Source organism: Lepidochelys olivacea (assembly GCF_965140295.1).
Source record: "Lepidochelys olivacea isolate rLepOli2 genome assembly, chromosome: 11".
In the NCBI taxonomy this organism is placed as follows: Eukaryota; Metazoa; Chordata; order Testudines; family Cheloniidae; genus Lepidochelys; species Lepidochelys olivacea.
This window is the reverse complement of record NC_140421.1, coordinates 21,306,488-21,326,214: the sequence shown is the minus strand read 5'-3', so window position 1 is coordinate 21,326,214 and position 19,727 is coordinate 21,306,488. Positions and strand designations below refer to the sequence as shown.

Sequence of the window (19,727 nt, the reverse complement as noted above, 5' to 3'; positions counted from 1 at the left end):
AAGACCTATTGATATAACTCAAGGAATGTGTTAAGATCATGCTTGGTGAACAAGAAAAGCATGGAACAGAAATCAGTGAACCAAAAGTGGTGTGTTGGAAAGTAGGCCTAATTAGTGGACAAAATAATGAGAGGATGGGCGATTCCATCCACCATTCCCTTTGGGGGTCCTTAAAGAAAGAGGTTTGAAGGAGAAAAATTATTGGCTATTAGAGTGAGCTTCACTATCATTGCTACCATTCTCCCTGTCTCTTGGGACTCTGGGTCTTTGTTGTCCTAATCCTGAGAGATGTCCTCACCAGGCCAGAGAGAAGGACCCAGATAATATTGCCATCTTTGCTGGGTCCAGATGAATCCCAAATACCCCCTAAGGTGAAACGGGATTGAAGTTTTAACAGCAAGAGCAACAATACCAGCTCCAGGCCATCTCAACTAAATTCTTTCCCCCTGCAATAGAATGATTATCACCATCTTTGATACCACTTAAGAGACTGTCAAACAAGGGTTGTTGTTTTTTTTCTTTCTAAAACTGTTTCCAGCTAAAAGGAACAACAGTCATTCTCTTTCTCTGGCTCAATAAATATTTAGTATTTGTTCGTAGGGGACCAATCACTGGGCAGAGAGAGCATGTGATAATGATTTAGTAGCCCAGTGATTAAGGCACCCATCCGGGAGGTGGGAGACTTAGCGTCCAGTCCTCCTGCTCCAATCACTATTTCTCTAACGTAAACACCTTCAACAGGAGAGCCTGAGGGACCCCTACATGAGACTATCCATAGGTCATTGGTTAGAACATTCCCCTGAAAGGTAGGCCACCTGTGTTCAAATCCCTTCTTTCTATCAGGCAGAGGTGAGAATTGAATCTGAGTCTCCCACATCCCAAACCACTGGGCTAAAAGTTATAATGTGGGAGGTAGCACCACAAGCAGAGCTTGAATGGGACCTGATCCAATAGGTGGCTTCTGCACAAACCTACCAGATAGGGCCCCACACTTGATTTACAAGAACGAACACCTATCTTCTCCAGGTTCATAAATTGCTCTGGGACTTAGGTGGGAAATAGGTATCCAGACACCTGGGAATGAGGCAGCAGTGTGCATGGGTGGAAACATAGGTGCTGAGGGAACTTTTACGCTGAACATGTTGGCGCCGAGTGACATTAGGCACCTACAGAGTTCAACAGAATTTCTGTGGATTGCAGTGGAGCCTAAAACTGGGTCTTAGGCACCTATATCTGAGACTTAGATTTTTAGGTGCCTGAGTTCTTTGGTGGATCAGAAACCATTAATTCATACAACTGAATAGTTAACTACATGACTGAATTACTTATTATTACCTCTTTGGTGGTGTTCTTAATATATATACACTATTAGAAGCTAGGTATACTAACTACATTATATTGGTATGGTAATTATTTTCAGTGATATAGTGAACTTTCCAGTTATCTGAATTCATAGTAATTACATGTATCAAAAAGCATAACCACACTGTGAGTGCACTGTGATGTTTAACTATACCATAATTCCAATGATACTACTATCCAGTGTGACCATTGGTTTATTGTACAGCACTTGGATGATTATCATCAGGTGTAATATGAACATGTGGGAAAGGAGCTAATGATGTTTCAGTAATTTAATGAACTACCAAAAACACAAGTTCTCCATAGTGAAAATGGGCTGGTTATCTACAGCCATCAGTGCACCTAAAGCAGTGCGAACTATTATATTTGTTTCTGGGGAATTAATGTTTCAAGACCTCCTTCTGGCTGAACACACTTTGAGAAGTTCCTGGCTGAGTTTGTATGGTTATTCTAAACAAATGACACTCCCTCATTTTAGCTGCTCAGACCTCATTTGTACAAGCTTTTGTATGGCTAATGTGAAGTACCTTACTGCTTTGCCCTAGAGATTGTGGCTTTGCACAACTGGTGTTTTCGCTTTGTTTTCATTCATTTCATCCCAGAAATCATCAAAATAGATGTCATTATTCAAGCTCTGCCTCACTGGGTTTTGTTTTTTTCATAGAATTCTACATAGCAGTTATTAGCATTGAGATGTCATAATAGCATGGATCCATTGATCTGTTTTTTCTTTATAAAAACTGTACAATGAATTCTGAACATTAACTTCTTAATAGATTTGTGTACAAACTGAATGCATATTGCACATTTCTCCTTATTGCTAATTAATTATCCTATAATTGAAAAGTATATATTTGGGACCTTTACAATCCGCTGTCTTTTTTTGCTGATATCTGTTACAATTGATTAGTATTCTGAATGTATCTAATATTTTAGTAACAAAATCAAAAACATTTCATATCCTGTTCTTTCTTACTCTTGGAGAAGGGTTCAGCTGATCTCTCAAGTAGTTAATTACAATTGATAGAATACTTTGTTTCTAATTTATGTATTGACAAAAGTAGACCTGTTTTTCTGTTTCAAAGGTAAGCTATCGTTTGTCAGATGGATTGAACATTGCGTCAGTTTCCAAAAGAGAGTGCTGGATTTGCACTAATTATGTTTATTCATTGTATAGTACAATGAAACTAAAAATGTGCCAAAAAGATGAACGTTTAAATTTCAATACATAGATTTGCACTGGAAGAAAGTTGTATGTAGGTCTTCCATCTGAACAAACACTAGTAATGGAAATTTTACATGAATTCCATATTCCTAATTTGAACATTTACCAGTTACATTTAAAATACAGAATGTGCTTTCTTGGCTGCTTGAAAAGTTTCAGTAAAAACTGCAAAGATTCAGATTGAAATGTTCAATCTGTGCCACATTTGTGTTTTCTTTCATCTTTTCATGTTGCAAACAGCACAGTGAGCATACTTATAAAGCTATTTCTGTTTTGAAAGATTCTACTGGTTTGAGGCATACTACCTATATTTTAAAAGGAGAATATCCCACTGGAACTGGTAATATAAGTTCAAGCACTGTCAACCGTTTTTTGTTTGGTTGGTTTTTGCCTTAGTTTGCCACCTTTTCTGGCCTTCTCTTTCACTTTGGGCTGTAAAATACAATTCTGATTTTCTCTGAGATCACGCAGAAATGCTTGCTTATAACTTCCCCCTCTCTCTTTAAGATGGCAGAGCAGGCTAACAGGAATATTTTAAAATCATAAACGTTCTATTTGTGAAGTGGATTCAACAGTCTTCAAAAGGAAAGTTGTGTTTGCAGCTTGCAGATAGGCTGTGTCAGATATCAGGACTAGATTCCAGACAAATGCAGCCCTAGAGAGTACCCCCCAGAGCAGAAAGGGCTCTTCAGCAAGATAGAAAAGATCACAATGCTTTGACATAAGGCAGTGGTTCCCAAACTTGTTCCGCCGCTTGTTCAGGGAAAGCCTCGGGCGGGCCAGGCCGGTTTGTTTACCTGCCACGTCCACAGGTTCGGCTGATTGCGGCTCTCAGTGGCCGCGGTTCACTGCTCCAGGCCAATGGGAGCCGCTGGAAGCGGCAGCCAGTATGTCCCTTGGACCACACCACTTCCAGCAGCTCCCATTGGCCTGGAGCAGTGAACCGTGGCCACTGGGAGCTGCAATCAGCCGAACCTGCGGACGCGGCAGATAAACAAACCGGCCCAGCCCACCAGGGGCTTTCCCTGCACAAGCAGCGAAACAAGTTTGGGAACCACTGACATAAGGCTATAAAACCCTTTAATCTACTTTGCCACTTTCCCAGCTGAGTGACAAACTGCACATTTTTCTCAAGAGTAAGCAAGAGACTAAAATTTCCTTCCATTTCCTGAAATGAGTTCTCTCCTCCTTGGAGAAAGATGTGGGAATCCTTCCTCCTCCTTCTCCCCATAATGTAGTTCATTAAGCTGTTACTACGGAGGCCTATCCACCTGTTTGGTGTCTTCCAGCCCAGGGGATGAGCACAGAGCCATGTTTCCTAAGAGTTGAAAGCACGTAGCAAAGAAGAACATTTCTCCCTTCCATTAGAGGACTGTAGTCCCAAACACCCAAAAAGCTGAAAATGTCTAAAAAGTCCAAAAAGTATTGTACTACTGCCTCCTCAAATGTTTCATCTATGGGGAAAGGTCAACTCTTTACTCTCAGTCAGAGAAAACTGGCAAAGATCAGCACAAGCGATTTTGTGCCTTGAGCTTTCTGAGAAAATATGTCACAAGGTTCATAACACAAGAAGCGTGCAGCGAAATCAAAAGGAAGAACGGAAGAAAAAGTATCCAAATAAATACTTTTCTTCCAAATTAAAGTCAGCAGAAACTATGTCAGTCCATTCTTTCTTGAAAAAATAATAAGATCTAACTTAGAAAATCCATGCAATAACAACAAAATAAATTGCCATACTGAAATACTGTAAAATTATAGGGTCTAGAATTTTTTTCTTTCATTCCTTAATTAAATAGATGATTAATTCTTTGAATAGAACTTTTTTCCTATAAAAGGTTCAAGAAACAAGAAAGTCAAGGGCACTTTAAATTGGGACTCTGAAACATATTCAGCATCCTTCAAAGAAGCCCTGAACAAAATTTGATCTGTGCCAGATAGTAGTAACCTATGTAACAATGAAGAACAAAACCATATAGATTTGCATCAGCAGGCTTCAAGGAAAGAAGAGCTTTTTCACTGGACAATGAGACAATGAAAGTCATAATCTTCACAGAAAATCACCTATCTGAATATCATTAGTGCATATCATACAAACAGAAGGCAGAGTGGTTCAGCATGGAAACAGAAAATCACACAGAGCTCTTGCTGAACTTCCAAGCCTTCTTATAAAAAGAAGATACCTTTGAAGCATCACAATCTATCTGCCAACAAGTCAAAACACTCTATGCTTCTCAAAGGAAAAATATATCAGAGTCCTGGGAGTGGGCAACCTATCTCATCCCTGGCCCTAATATGGAGTTACCTCAAATCTTAATATCAGCATCAAATAAAAATAGTATAAATCAAGCATACTCTTCATAACTTGAGTGGCTGAGGAGGCCTTGATTCTCTGTCCGAATTAGAGATGACCTTGGTTCCTCCTTGACAGTGGTTAAGCTGTGCAGGCCTCTGCACTAGGGACCCCTGCACCACGCAGCCTCAACCTCACTCTTGAAAGAAGTATGTTCACTGAATCAGATTATTCTCATTAAATCACTGAGATTCTCTTCATTTACGGATGTTCCAGTGCTCTGAAAATCTATATGTCATCTGCAAAAAGAAAAAAGAAGACGGCAAAGAAGATGACAATGACAAATCACTATCCAGGATCCAGGAGTTTAAGCTGTTCTACAGATCCTTTAGGATGAGATCTTGAAGCACGCATATTCTGGTTTCTGCAGATAGCCAGGTTACCTAATCCACTTTACAAAATCATTTTATCTCAGTCGAAGGTAATACATTTGGTCATTCAACCCTTTTTTTCTGCTTCTTTTGAACCATCTCACTTATAGATCCTTATTTTCTATCATTCAAAACTGCTTCCTCATAACTAGCCTCCCCAAGGCAAATATTCAAAATTGCACTCAGTGGAAGTATCCTACTATATTTTACACAGTTAAAGTTGTTGTTATTTCATATTGTGTGTTATGATAAATATGCATGTCTCTACATTTGATAAAAATAATTTGTTAGTTTATTATGAAGACAGCATGTTTTTATTACATTTCTGTTAAGAGGTGGGGTTTTGTAAATGATGTTACATATATTGTTTGTCCTTAGCAATGTTAATTTTGTTGTTGTGTTTCAGAGATACACATCCTTTTTGTATGTGTGTTTAGGTTTAATAAAGATTGAGTTTGTTACATTTTAAATAATTGGGTTGGACGGGTCACTAAATTATTAAGTTCAAAGAATAAGTGGTGTTGACCAAACTAATAATGGCTCGTGAGCAGATCTGTATTCCTGATCCAGCAAAGAATTTAAGCATGTGACTATTCCCATACTAAAGTTAAGCTTGAATTTAAATGCTTTGCTGGATTGGGTCCTCAATGTGCAACTGACATAATACGTACACTCACTACATAGCTAAATTAGCTAGGTATCCGTTTGCATCCCAGCTTTTACTTTCAACATTAATAGGTATTACAGAATAATTATAGATGACTGTGTCAGAACCAAGCTTAGAACTCAAGACTCTTGACTTCATAGTCCCTACCCATTTGTCAACAATGCCTTCCATCCAAGTCATTAAATCTGTCTGTGCTTTACTTACTTCATTTGGAAAAAATGTGACTATTAATAATGCTTTGCACTTACAGAGCTTTTTTCTTTTGTAGCTTTCAGTGCTTTTATTAAAAAATGAATAGGTTTATTGAAAATCAATTGGACTTCTGCTCTTCTATCATTGGGTGCTTAAAAACTTCCCCTCTCCTATCCTGATATCTCAGTTATCTTAAATACAGAGCACCTTGTACGTGTGGTACTGTTGTGTAGTGAGAAAGTTATGGGTCTTCCATCTCCTTGTTTTGCCATAAACTTTCAATGTAATTTTTAGGAATGACATAACTCTTTGTTCCTCTGTTACCCCTCTGGAAATGGATCTGTATTCATTTCCCCCTGATCCGAGGAATTATTTTGATTGGGAATTGAAGGAGGATAAATTTTATTGGGGGGCAGGGGGATTTCTTGCATTTTTCAGAAGTAGTCTGGGCCAAAGACCTCAATGACAAACATACTCTGTTGTCTTTTTTTCCTGATGGCTACACTGATAGAGAATCATATCAAGTAAAAAGACCATAAATGACTTTTTGATTTTTCTAAGGAGAAAACAAGCAGGATTTTATGTGCATGGCTGATTAAAACCCATTGGCCCTTCATTATGTGTTATACTGAAGTCAAAAGAGAGAGAATCCTTCTTTTGCTCCCCTTGAGATGACCTTTCCCTATGTTCCATCGTTCTTTCTTTTAGGATCTCAGGGCTTGATACTTCCCCATGATGTAGCAGGCTGAGAGAGAGAGAGAGAGAGATCACGATAAATAATAGAAAGTGAATGACTTCATAATTTCCTTATTTCAATGTCTTATTTCAATCTGACCCACCCACATTTTTGCAAACAATTAAGTCTTTGATTTCCGTTCTTTTTAGGGAGTAGTACACATAGGGTTTTTTTTCTTCCCTAGAAAGAAGAGTGGAAGAGAGAGGAGACCCAGTAATGTATATTTATACCTATATAAGTAGTTCACAGAATAATGTGCAAATAATGGAGTTTTTGATTTCCTGGCAGTATCATAAAATTAAAAAGTTTGTTTTCGGTCACACTGAAAACACTTTTTTTTTTTTCTTCCAAAAAAGTGAAAGAAAAAAGTTCATACCAAATGAAACATCTTGTTCAGTCTGAAGTGCAACTTGTCTTTAGACTCTGAGAATTTTTAATGTTTAATTTTTAAAAGAAAATTAAAGGAAATTTCAAAATAAAAAGTTGCTTTGAATTGAAAAATTGAAATATCTTATTATTTTTAGTTTTTTCCAACTGAAAGAGTCTGCATAAATTCTTGAAATGTTTCAGTTTCACCATATTTGCATTTTTCACCAAAAAAACCTTCCAGAGTTTGGAATCCTTGCATATGCAGGTGGATTATTACTCTGTGCTCCAAAAAGTAAACACATTAATTATGTTCCTAATTTATGTGCTTCGAGTGATTTGTCTTTTGTCATTAATTTAAATAACAGAATATAAACCTTAGCATAAACTTTCTTCTGAGCTTCTCTATTCCAAGTCTGTGCCCCCCACATGATCCTTCTGTTCAAGCCTTCATTTCCTACCAGCCCAGAAACATTGTCAGGCTCTCTTATATCCTGATTACGGTTGATAAGATTCACCTGATCTGAGTCAGGAAGAATAATTTTGCATCTTAACTTAGGTTTCTAGCCTCTAACATCAAGGCTACTTGTTTAAAAAGTCCTACATTCCTACATGGGGTTGTAGAACTCTGCCACTCTGTTACATCTTGAAACCATACTTTTAATATTCCTAAATTAGTAAAATCCAAAATTGTTATAGCCCTGCTGGTTAATAATTATATAAAATCATATTAACATTCTTGAACAAACTTATTTTATAAAGAAAATAAATTGATAAGGAATATTGGATTTTTATATTTTTCTGTGTATTTCTATGGGGACCTATTTATTCCAGCATCATAGTATTATTTTAATAATTGCTCTATTTCTGATGACATCAGCTATAACCAAAATAAAGGAAAATGTTTCCTTTTCCTCTTATTTTTTCAAAACACACAATTGTCCCTTAGTTATTATACATGTGCAAACCAGTGAGATTGCAAAAGTTTAACTGAGTTCCATATTTGATCCAATAAATTAGTATTATTTTTGTGGACATTTTCATGCATGTGCATCTCAGTATGAACAACGAAATACACTTTGAACTGTATGAAAGGATGTATTAAAGGATTTCCATCTTAATCCATTCAAATTATCCAATCCTAGAGTATTCTAGAAGAAACAGAAACCTTTGTTATATATTATTTTAGCTCCAAAACACTAATCTTGGGAAACATCTATATTTCTGGTGGACATAATACTGAATTCTTCCTGGAGATTTGTGACATCCTTTTTCTTAAAATGGACACTTCCGCAATTGTAGGCCAAGATTGAAATGCAGGAATAGACAGACATTTTAATTAGTTCAATTTCACATGATCCATTTTGTAAGCAATGGAAAGATGGCCCAAACTGGATTTGAAAGCTGTCTGGATATTTAAGCAACCTAACGATTATAATTATTTGAACTTTTCAGCATCGTATACATGATATTCTACAATTGATTTCTTCTTGATGTCATTGAATGTTTTGTGCATTGAAACAGACATAAATATATTAATTTCTTGACATGTTCTGATGCTGTTACCAAAGTAGGCACCACTATAATGGAAGACAGTAGGTTTATGCCTGAGCTGAATTGGGCTTCAAGAGTATTATTATTTATGTTACATAGTGCCTGGGGCTTAGTGAGAATGGGCTACACACTGTACAAACAGAGAAGTAGGCAGGCCCTTCCCCAAAAAGATTACAATTTAAATAGCCAAGACAGAGTAGGGGAAATGAATATATGAAGAGACTGCTGTTTGCAAGTGTAAAGTGATTGTCTCTAAACATGTTAGTTCTGCATGTTGGGGGGAGGGTGGGTTGGGGGAGACATAAAGGATAGACTAGGATAGGGGTAATCCATTATTTTATTGTCAAGGTCCAAATGTCTTGTTAAAGGTATAGTCAAAGTCCAAACTCCAGAGAAAATAACACTAAAATAATGATGATGATAATAATAAGTAAATAAAAAGATATTATTGCTCATTCAAAAATGTGTGGTGGTCCAGATTTGGCCCGCAGTCTGCCTATTGACTACCCTGGCTAGAGGGTTTGGTTTGTTTTTAAATCCTTTGGGTGGGGGTGAGTTAGGAGTCTATTAGCTGAACAGAAAGACAAAGGCAAAGAGGACATAGAAAGGAAAGAGTAAAAGGGCTAGGGGAAGAGTGCAGGAGGGCAAGCCAGGTGACGTAGGAGAGTATAGTTTTCCCAAGTCCCCCGATGGAAACTAAATTCTGATTCTGCAGCCCTTACAATGGAAGTATTCAAATGAGTAATCATTTTCTCTGATTATTTGAAACAGAATTTTTGAAAAGCCCAGTAACCTTTATGAATTTTTACTACAGAGGATACATGTAGACTGTCTTGTGAAAATGGAGGAAGATGCATTATGAATGAGAAGGGTGATTTAAGATGTCACTGTTGGCCAAACTATTCTGGAGAAAGATGTGAAACCAACCACTGTTACAATTACTGTCAAAATGGAGGAACTTGTGTAGCCTCTGCTCTTGGTAAATATTTGCATGCAGCTTCTATACTTTTATCTAGACTGAAATGTTTTGATTTATTCTACACATGTACCCAATTTCCGCCCCCCCTTTTCCTTGAACTATTTGTTGTAACCTTTTAATGGATTTCAAATTTTCTATCCACACATAAAGCCTCTCCTCCTCAACTTGGTTTTTAAAACCTACTACAAATCGCTTACATTATATAAATCCTGTCTGTCTTGTTAGGATAATGCCATAATAGGGTTCTTTAATTGGAGGTAGGGCTTTTTCCATGATTGCTGCTTTCTCCTGCTGCTCTCATCAGAGTGCTGGGCACTTGACCACCCCGCTTTGCACAAGATGGAGCTTTTCCTCTACCCCATAAAAGATCATCATCATGCTGACCTCTACATTGTTTTACACCAATTCTTCTCTTGGCAAGAGGAATGAAAACACTTCTCTTTATTAAATATGAAACAGACAGTTGAGACAATATCCAAAGCCTGCAGCTTTGGTACAGGTAACCTGCTGTTTGTATAACATACTAGTCAGGATGGTATGGAATTGTGCATTCAAGCCACAAGTCTTGCTCCTTCTGACCCCGGGGCAAGATTGGCTCCTCTGCAGCCATAAGTCTAAACTCCTCCTCATCTCTCAATCATGTCTCATCACCATGTGTGGCATATGTCCATGATATAACTTCTAAATATTCGAAAAAGGTGACACTTCATTTTGGATTCATTTAACATGTTTATTACTCTGTGTGTGTGTGTCTGTCTGTCTACTGCAGCTAATTTCTAAAAATTCTCTAGTTTCCTAGCCACCTTGGGCTTGCTGGAATTGTCCCCTTCTTTCTTTTTCACCACTCCCATATCTGCCACTCAATTTTCATGGACAGACAAGTGCATACATCTACATAGTCGTCTTTCCAAATATTTTCCTTAACAGCCTTTGACCAGTGGATACCAATCTGTTCCTGCAAAGTGTCTCCTGGCATCTCAGTTTTAAAAAGCACCTGTGTCCCCTGTGGTTTTCCCTGTAGATAGAGGTGGACCCCTTTTTGGCTATCTGCCACCCTAGCTTATGGGCAGGCTTCTAGATTCCATATCCACCTTATTCCTTCACCCACAATAGCCCTCCTCCTGAGAAGGAATACCCCAGCCAGGGAAGTTCCCCAGCATTTTAGCAATGGAAAGGTGGTAGTTATGAGCCAATTCCTCCTATATATTTGTGGGGAGTACATCTATACCTACCCCAATGTAGTGTCTGATGGCCTGCTGATGGCCCCCTGTGTCCTGCTTAGGGGTGTAGGTCATCTCCAGCTGCTGTGTCCCATCTCCTATCTTTTGCTTGAAGGGTAGCCTCTGCTGTTACTACCTTCACTGCTGCCTGGCCTCTAACTCTCGGCTCGGGACCAGGATAGGGGAGCAAATAGACTCTGCTCTGTTCACTGCTTCTGCCCTGCCTCTCCTCAGGCCGGGGGGTGGACTTGGCTGTAGTTGCAGTGCTGAAAGGAACACTGCTGCAGTGCTGCCAGAAGCAATCCTGTAGTCTCTCTACCAGGCATTTCTGCAGTTTGCTTAGATACTCCCTCCCACCCTCAAGAGCTTGAAATTGAGAGTTAAGGAGGCCCAGTCAGCTCCCCTAATCTTCCCCCCCTCCCAATGAGAGGTAGAGAAGCTCTTCCCCCAGCCACACTCCCACATACAATTTGAGATGCAAGGCGGGGCTGAGGTCCAGTATGTTTAGACATAAGCTTTTTTCCCTTCCCCATCATGGAAATTGGCCATTCCTGTACTGACCCTGATATACTGCTGTCCCTGCCCCTCCCAAGGTGGGGAAGGGCAGAGGGAATTCAAACACACTTGCAGCTAATTCAGTTTACAATAAATGTAAGGTGTGTCATACTACAATTGAAAAACAAAGCAGCATCCCTGCTGAGTCTTTAATTGTCACACACCCTCTTTTACAAACTACATTCCCTAGTTAGACTATCAACAGTAGCTCAGCATGGTAATATAACCCTTACCCATAATTAAGATATATTGTCATGTTATGATATATGAGGATGTGATTACGGACATACTGTAGTACTCTAATGTGTGTTAGTTTACACTATGTGTGTCCTTTAAGATTTCCAAAAAAAATTTGTGAATACTTTTAAGTGCAATAGTTTTCCCTTAGATAGTATATACAGTGGGTTTGAATAGATTCACCATTACACTACTCAGTAAAGGGGCTTCAAAGTGGTCAGAAATGTGACTTGCATGCATTTTAAAACACCTTTCCATTTCCAGATGGGTGTAAACAGATCTTAGCATAACACAGAATCAGGCCCTAAAAATCTGTTTCTGTCTCAAAATAGTTTCAGCATTATTGGAGTTGGGCTCAAATAGTAACCCAAATGTATTCTAAATAAATAAATACAAATTTCTTCTTGATATTCTGATACTATAAATAAAATGAGTCTGGTTAAGGAAATGCTTTTCTAATGTGTGCATATAAATTCTGTTCTCTTTTACCACCAAATAATTAATAATAATTTGATAACTGATTAAGTCAATTGCAAAGTGTTATTCGTTTTTTAAAAACATTATTGTGTTAAATTTTTGTTGAGCATTATATGTTGTAGAACCTCATCTGCACACAAATGTTAATTTGTTAAACAAATCCCACTGGCAGTTCATGGATTTATTCATTGTTGGTTTACTTACAGTTAAGCCTTTTGGCAAATTCCTATGTGGACATTATATAACTAGAGTTGGGGCAGCTTTAATTAAAATTTATAAGTTTATGACAGTTGTATTGAACTACAATAATTGAACAAAGAAAATGTCATCAGTTAATTAAAAGCACCCATCTGAGAGATCTAATTAAAAGTTTGGATAATAGTAATGACAATTTTCAGCAAACCAAATTAACAGGAATTTTTTTAAAAATAATTAACATTAACAGTAAAAGTCTAAGAAAAATACAATTGCTTTTCTCTTACAGAATAAAAGTACAAATTAAAATAATAGAGCAATAAGTGAGCTTATTAAAAACATTAACAAGGTTTCGGAAGATCACAAAATTAGATAAACCTGTATTCCTAGTATATTTACAGGAAGTAGAATTCTTGATTAGAGTAATTTGAAATAAGCAGAAAATCAAATTGGCTATTCCTTGGCACAGGTAGAAGAAAAGCGGATGAAGCATTTATGCTGCTTTAAAAGCCTTCTAAATATCATTCTTAATAGACTCAGAATTGCAGCGTAATCTGCCTTTTTTTAACCAATGTATGGAGCTTCTATTTGATGGAGACTTATAAGATGCAGGCCAGATTTTTGGCCCACGCTGAACAACTCGTTTGTACTCCTCGCTTGTCACAAAGAGACCAGAACCTTCCTTAAACAGAGATGCTGGGGGTTATTAAAAATGGGATAATGCCCAACTGGCATTGAAGTAGTGTAGCTATCTCAAAATCATTATCTCTGTCCACCATCAGTTGGGGAATGTTGGGGGTGAGATGAAGCATAATTGGAGTTCAAGGTGCTCTGTTGATCCATAGTTAGCACAATGGTCCTTAAGGAGCCACTGCAAACAGCATTGTTTAGAACAGTCCCAAGACTGCTCTAATTTACCCCATGGGCCAAACTAGCCCTTGTCTTGCCCCAAGATTGAGAGAGTGCATACCTTGGTTTTACCAAAGGATCAAGCCCTATATTTCAAATTACTAACTGTGTATACTAGAAAATTTCCCCAATAAAACCTCCCTCCCCTGACAGGTCTTCAGTCTCATGAATGTGAATTATTGTGGACACACGAACTATAGATGTTGTTTATACCAGACAAGCTATCCTTTAACATACTATCTTTGAACTCCTTATATTAGACTGCACTCTTTTCTGTAAGAATGGTATCAAATGGGATAGAAAAATGAAAAACAGTGTGCATATTTCTACACACCCAGTGAATACAGTGAAACCTGCCAAGAGCAACCACTCATGGGAGTTAGCAAAAGTGGGTAGTTATAAGAGATGGTCTCTCTTCAAAGGTTTGCACACAAGAAAACAGTGGTGTTCCATGGCTTCTGCAAGTAGTGTCTTATGACAGGTGGTCTCTCTTCAGAGGTGGTCTCTAAGGGAGGTATTGCTCTATTTAAATTCCTGGTCCTGAGTCTACTATTGCCAGCGTGAACAAAGATGTAATCTCTGATAACATAGACATTCAACTAGATGATTTGAAATTTCAGGAAACAGAGTTTTTAGTTTAAAAAAATCAGAATGCATATAAAAATTCTCACCATTTCTCTTTGTAATTAAATGAAATAGTTCTATCACCTCTTTACTTCACCTAATACACAAAGCAGTATCTTCAGGCTTTCCTTCCAAGAGACTTCATTCAATATAACATACAAACTGTTTCTCAGTTATGTATTCAAATTGTTGACATACCCTGAGCCAACACAGGTGAATATCCACTTTTAGACGAGTCCTTATTCTTAACTCTTCTCATATATAATCCATATTTTGAATTTAAGATGTGGCTAGATTGAGAAAAGACAATCTCATAGACACTAAAGGGGGAAAGTACTGACACATTTATTTTTGTAGATGAACAGGACAGTTTATTTGTTACAGTATAGCAGTCTAAACCTTTACACGAGGATCTAAAATCTTCTATGTAATCTGATCACAACCCAAAATATAGATGTTGATCTCCCCCATCCACTTACATGGCTGACTATTCTTTCTGAGAAACATTTTATCTGAGTCCCACACACTTCCCATTCTCAAGTGGTTTGTTCGTATCCTGCTGCCACAAGATAACTATATGTGCCTCTGGCATCACATCTGCTTTACCTACCCTCAAAAGTTTTTTTATAAAATCAAAACAAGATACACTCTAATTAGCTTACTAAAATGCTGTACAAAACATTTGCAAAATGCATAATAACTGGAATATATTGTCTCTGCTTGTTCCCCATTCCATCAGTTTTCATGTGTTAAAGATACTGTAAGACTCAATAGCCATTCTTATTTATTTTTCCATTTTTTACAAGGTAGTCTGACCTCAAGGACTAGCAACTTCCAACTATATGAAGCAAAATATAAATTTTCAGTTTTTAAGAATATATAAATACATTGTTGGTTCTTTATTTTAAGTTATTTTTATTTGTTTATATTTACAAGCATTTAATAGGCAGAGAATCTGGGCAGAATTTATATTATTTAGATCAGGGTCAAACAAAATTCACTTCAAAATAGGGAATATGTACTTTATGAACCCCCAAATCAATTGAACCATCTACCTTGAAAGAAGCAGAGATAGCGAATACCAGAGAACAGACTAAACACCAATAAAATTAGAAAGATTGCAGTTAGTAGAAATCTTGCATCACACTCTAAAAGTGGCCAGGGTGGAGACAGAAATAGATGCAGCAGGAGTCAGCTTTCACTAACTTTCACCTACTTAAAGAGATGGCATTCTCTAGTTAGAACTTGTCCAACTGGAGCATGTGCTGAAAATGTGGTGTGTCAAAAGCTGCTGCCTTCTTGTTGCTTTTACAGGCACTTAAGTTTGGAGAACACAATGTAGACATTTAATTACAGGAACTTCCGCAAGGGGATAATTCATTGGGGGAGGTGCGGCCAACATATGAAGGATAGGGGAAGAGGAAGACAATGTTGCCATGCAGCAAGTGCTGTAAAGTATGCTAATTGAGGAACAGAAAAACTCGGGAGGGTAAAGATGAAAGAAAGAGCAAAAAGGATATAGTGTCAATGTATTTTATTTTACCTTTAGAACACAAGTTGGCACAAGACTGTTGTGTGATTATGATTTCCACCTTGATATGGTTGGGTGTGCATAAGGCAAACTTGTAAAAATGTTCTCCATGCTATTATCTGATATCTCTGTTAATAATATATCATTCTTATATAGCATTTTTCATCAGTAGATCTCAAAGCGTCTTTTAAAGGATACCACTATTATCATCATCCCTATTTTACAAATAGGGCACAGAAAAATGATGTGACTTACCCCAACTCACATCATAGGCTAGTGGCTGAGCTGAGAGTAGAACCCAGATTTCCTGCATGCCAGGACACTGTTCTGTCCGCTAGACCACACTACCTCCTTGGTGTATGGTAGTATGGTGTGGTAACTATTATCGGTCATTTTATGAGTTTTAATAAAACAATCTGAGAAGTATTTTAAAATTTGAAGATAGAAGATGTTTTATAAGAGCTAAGCCTTATTTTTAAAAATATTATTTTGGATGATAATTGTCTGCATATTAATGGAAAATGAACTGCTCGCATTTCTAGCTGACACATCAAATTAAATGACAAAAATAGGTTTTAGAATAAAGTAAAATAAATCTTCATATAACCGTCAAAAACTGGCCTATTTGTAAGCCAACTGTTGCACAGAAGAGAATAAAATTCTCCCATGAACAGGCAAAATACGCTTTCCTCATCACTTTTTAAAAAGAAGAAAGAGCTTGACTAGAAAACATAGGCTTCAAACTTTTAGATCTTATTTTGTCATTATTATTTTTAATACTCTTATGTACCAGACAACAATGATTTAACTCAAAACTGTCTGAAACCATTAACTCAGTGGCAAGAATCCAAATACAAAATATACAAGAGTACAACTCTGAGTCATTTGCTAAAAAAAAAAAAAAATTGCATGTCAGCATCTGAATTCAATATCGTTGATTTGGTGCTTAGAGAACAAGAGACATATTTTGATGAATAAGTAGGTTACTGCATATTCAACCAAGTTGGAGCTATTTTAAGTTGATGAACAAGTTATAGGAAGAGATTGGCTGATTGAGCAAGTTATAGGAAGAGATTGGCTGATTGAGCACTAATCTCATGGGAACAATGTACAAACATTTCAACTTAGCATTCACTAAAACAGCAAAAGAGAATTTTGAAAAAGGAATAGGAAAGAAGTGAAGGGAAGAATGCAGAGGAGGAGAAGAGGTAAGAGGAGAGGAGAGGGGAGAAGGAAAATATAAATAAGGCTTAGTCCTATCTGCCAGAGAGGAGAATTTGACCACTTTTCTTTCATCAGAGAACTTTCTGTGAGGCATTGAGACTATAATGACAGTTATGATATAAAAATGTGCATAGATAGGAAGAAAAATCAGAGATTTAGTTAATATTGTATTTAATTTAATTAAGTTGTAGGACACTTATCAAAAGATATTGGAAAAACTATGAAAGGTCATATAGAGAAGTGGATATGAGAGTTGTGAATAATATAGTGGTAATAAGTGGCATGAGAAGGGTGGATGAGATCACCCAGGGCTAATATGAAAACTGGGGACCTAGACCAGTTCACTGAGGAACACAAAAAGAGAGCAGGAAAGAGAAGGAAAGAAGTTCTACTGAAGGTTATGCTGAAGGAGTAAACGGCAAGATAGAAGAGAACCAGGTAAGGACACAGTCACAAAGCCCAAGGAAGAAAGACAGATAAAGAAGTAGTGAGCAGTTGATGGTGTAGCAGAAAGATCAAGGATAATTAATGTGGAGATGAGGACGAGTGCAGGTAGACAGCCTCATGCTAGCCCAACTCATGTTAGCGTGTGAAAATCAGAAGTGTGGATGTTACGGGGCTAGTGGCAGATAGGGCTGGGCATCCAAGTCCAAACCCATCTGAACCCCTGGGTCCAGGTTGGCCAGCTAGCCTGAGTCTGCAGCAGTGTCCACACTGCTTTTTTTTTTAGCATGCTTGCTCAAGGTGAGCTAGCATGAGTCTGTCTATTCCAGGCTGGGAATCGCACCTCCCAGTTGCAGACATATCTTGAAACTCTTAAAAGAGGTGATTTACTGGCTATTGTGAGAACAGTTTCAGTGGAACAGGGACAGCATGAAACTGATGTAGTGGGAAAGGCCAGGGGAGAAGGAGTGATTCATAAGAGAAAGGAAAGCAATGAGGAGGGGAAATTAGAAGGTGTGAAAGGGTGGGGCAGAATTGACAAGTCAAGGCAATTGATGTGGACTGAAGTTTAGAGACTTTGGAGTAGTATATATTTTTAAAAGGAGAAGGAGCAGATGGTGAACTCCAGTTGGATCCAGACAGTTCTTTGAGTAGGGTCCCATCAGGTGTGCATGCACCCTTGATTAGAGATTTTTAGTAGCAGTACCTGTTTTGACCATGCATGTGCTCTATACACATCCTTGTGCCCCGAACTGAGGATACACAGAGCTACATGGGTGAACTGCCCTCAGTTCCTTCTCAACAGTTTTTGGCCTGAGATGGAGTGTCAAGCATGCCGGCTTTGCTTAGACATAGTTAATTATCATTAGCTTCTGTGTTTCTTAGCTTAGTTTAATTCATTGTATTTAGTTTTGGGGTCTTTTGTTTTGTTTCTCCCTCTTTTTCATTTCCTCCCTTGGGGGGTTATTCTGGACATTAATGCTTTTGGGGTGTACTGGGATCCCCAAGCATTAAATGATGTCTTTCCTATCAGGAAGCTATCATGGTCAGTGACAGCTACTCTCAGTGCCTCCATTATGAGGGAAATACCCACACGTCAGCCAAGTGTATGATCTGCTCCTCCTTCAAAAACAGATCTCATAAAAGTAGAGAAATAAAATTTAAATGGTTAATGATGAAGCGAGCCCTAAAACTGGCCTCCAGTTCAGGCTCCAAGAACTCTCTTGCACACCAGTGCCCAAGCTCACTTAGTGCCCTGTCTGCTTCTAGATCATGGTCACCAAAAGCCACGTATCATGACTACCTCTGGGCCTTGGTCACCAAAACCCTTGAGGGATACACTTAGTGCCCTGTCTGCTTCTAGATCATGGTCACCAAAAGCCACGTATCATGACTACCTCTGGGCCTTGGTCACCAAAACCCTTGAGGGATACAGTACCTGCATCTCCAGCCACAGTACCAAGAGCCTCTCACAGTGAGACTCTGGGTGCTGACAAGAAGAGCAGGAATGTTAACTCTCCTAAGTCATCTGAGTCACCAATCAAAAAGAATGTTTCAGAGACTCAGATCACAAGGAGAGTACTATTGAAGGTCCAGTTGGTTCCAGTACCTTCAGGTTATCTAAGGCTTCCTCTAAAAGCCACTCTGCTACCAAACTGGATTTGGTACCAAAGACTTCTTTAGCGACCGGTGGCCATGTCCATTCTAGTAGACATCCCACTTCAAAGAAGTCCACACCATCAGACTATGTTGTACCTTCAATATCTATACCAGTGTCCCAGACCCCTGTATCAGTACCATCTGTGTCCGAGTCTGGATGCACCATGTTCAAGCCATTCAGTGTCTGATGCACCAATACATTTTAGACAGTCCCTATCTTGGTATCAACATTGGTCTCCACAGGATCTTGCTCAACTCACGCTCATGTACCCTCAGTACCATAGGAGTTTAGATATTTAAGGGATCTTTTTGTTTCAGGTGAACCACAGTCTCTGTTACTTCTCAGTACTGTGCATTTATCTGCCCCAAGACCTTCTGGGTCACCACCTCTACATTTCTCATTGAGACCTCCTGCTTCACCAGCACTGATCACTGAGGGCAAACAATTATCACCTCCCTTAGAATATGTTGAGGATGATTCTTCCAACTGTCATATGTTGGTTCAGGGATCTCCTGTCTACTCTATGAAATACTACTCTCCTACTTATGCTGAGAGAAAGCCTTGTGGGGTGAAACAATCTCAATCTCCATCCATTCGGTGTGACCAAAGATGGCTCCTTTTATGCCCTGTGGGGCCCCCCCAGTGGCCTTATTGGGATCCCAGAGCCCTCTGTTGCCAGCAGTTCTTGAGGGCCTCAGTCCATCTCCCAGAGAGCATAGGGAGAACCATTCTTCTGAACCATCACTCCCTCCTCCTCTACCTGAGCCTTTAGATGAGACCTTTGAGGAGCAGGAGGCAAGGGCTGACAAAAAGGTAAAACAAACATTTCTTTCTCATCACCAAATGAGG

At 38.4% G+C, this 19,727-nt stretch overlaps 1 protein-coding gene across 1 annotated transcript in view; it reads left to right on the top strand.

The window, feature by feature from the left end:
- The window catches only part of LRP1B (LDL receptor related protein 1B), a gene marked incomplete at its 5' end in the record, with an annotated part of 885,246 nt that overhangs the window by 812,583 nt on the left and 52,936 nt on the right, over positions 1-19,727 (top strand). The window contains one exon of the mRNA XM_084642729.1: positions 9,638-9,802. Within this exon, the coding sequence (XP_084498855.1) occupies positions 9,638-9,802 (165 nt within the window). The remainder of the gene's footprint in view (positions 1-9,637; positions 9,803-19,727) is intronic.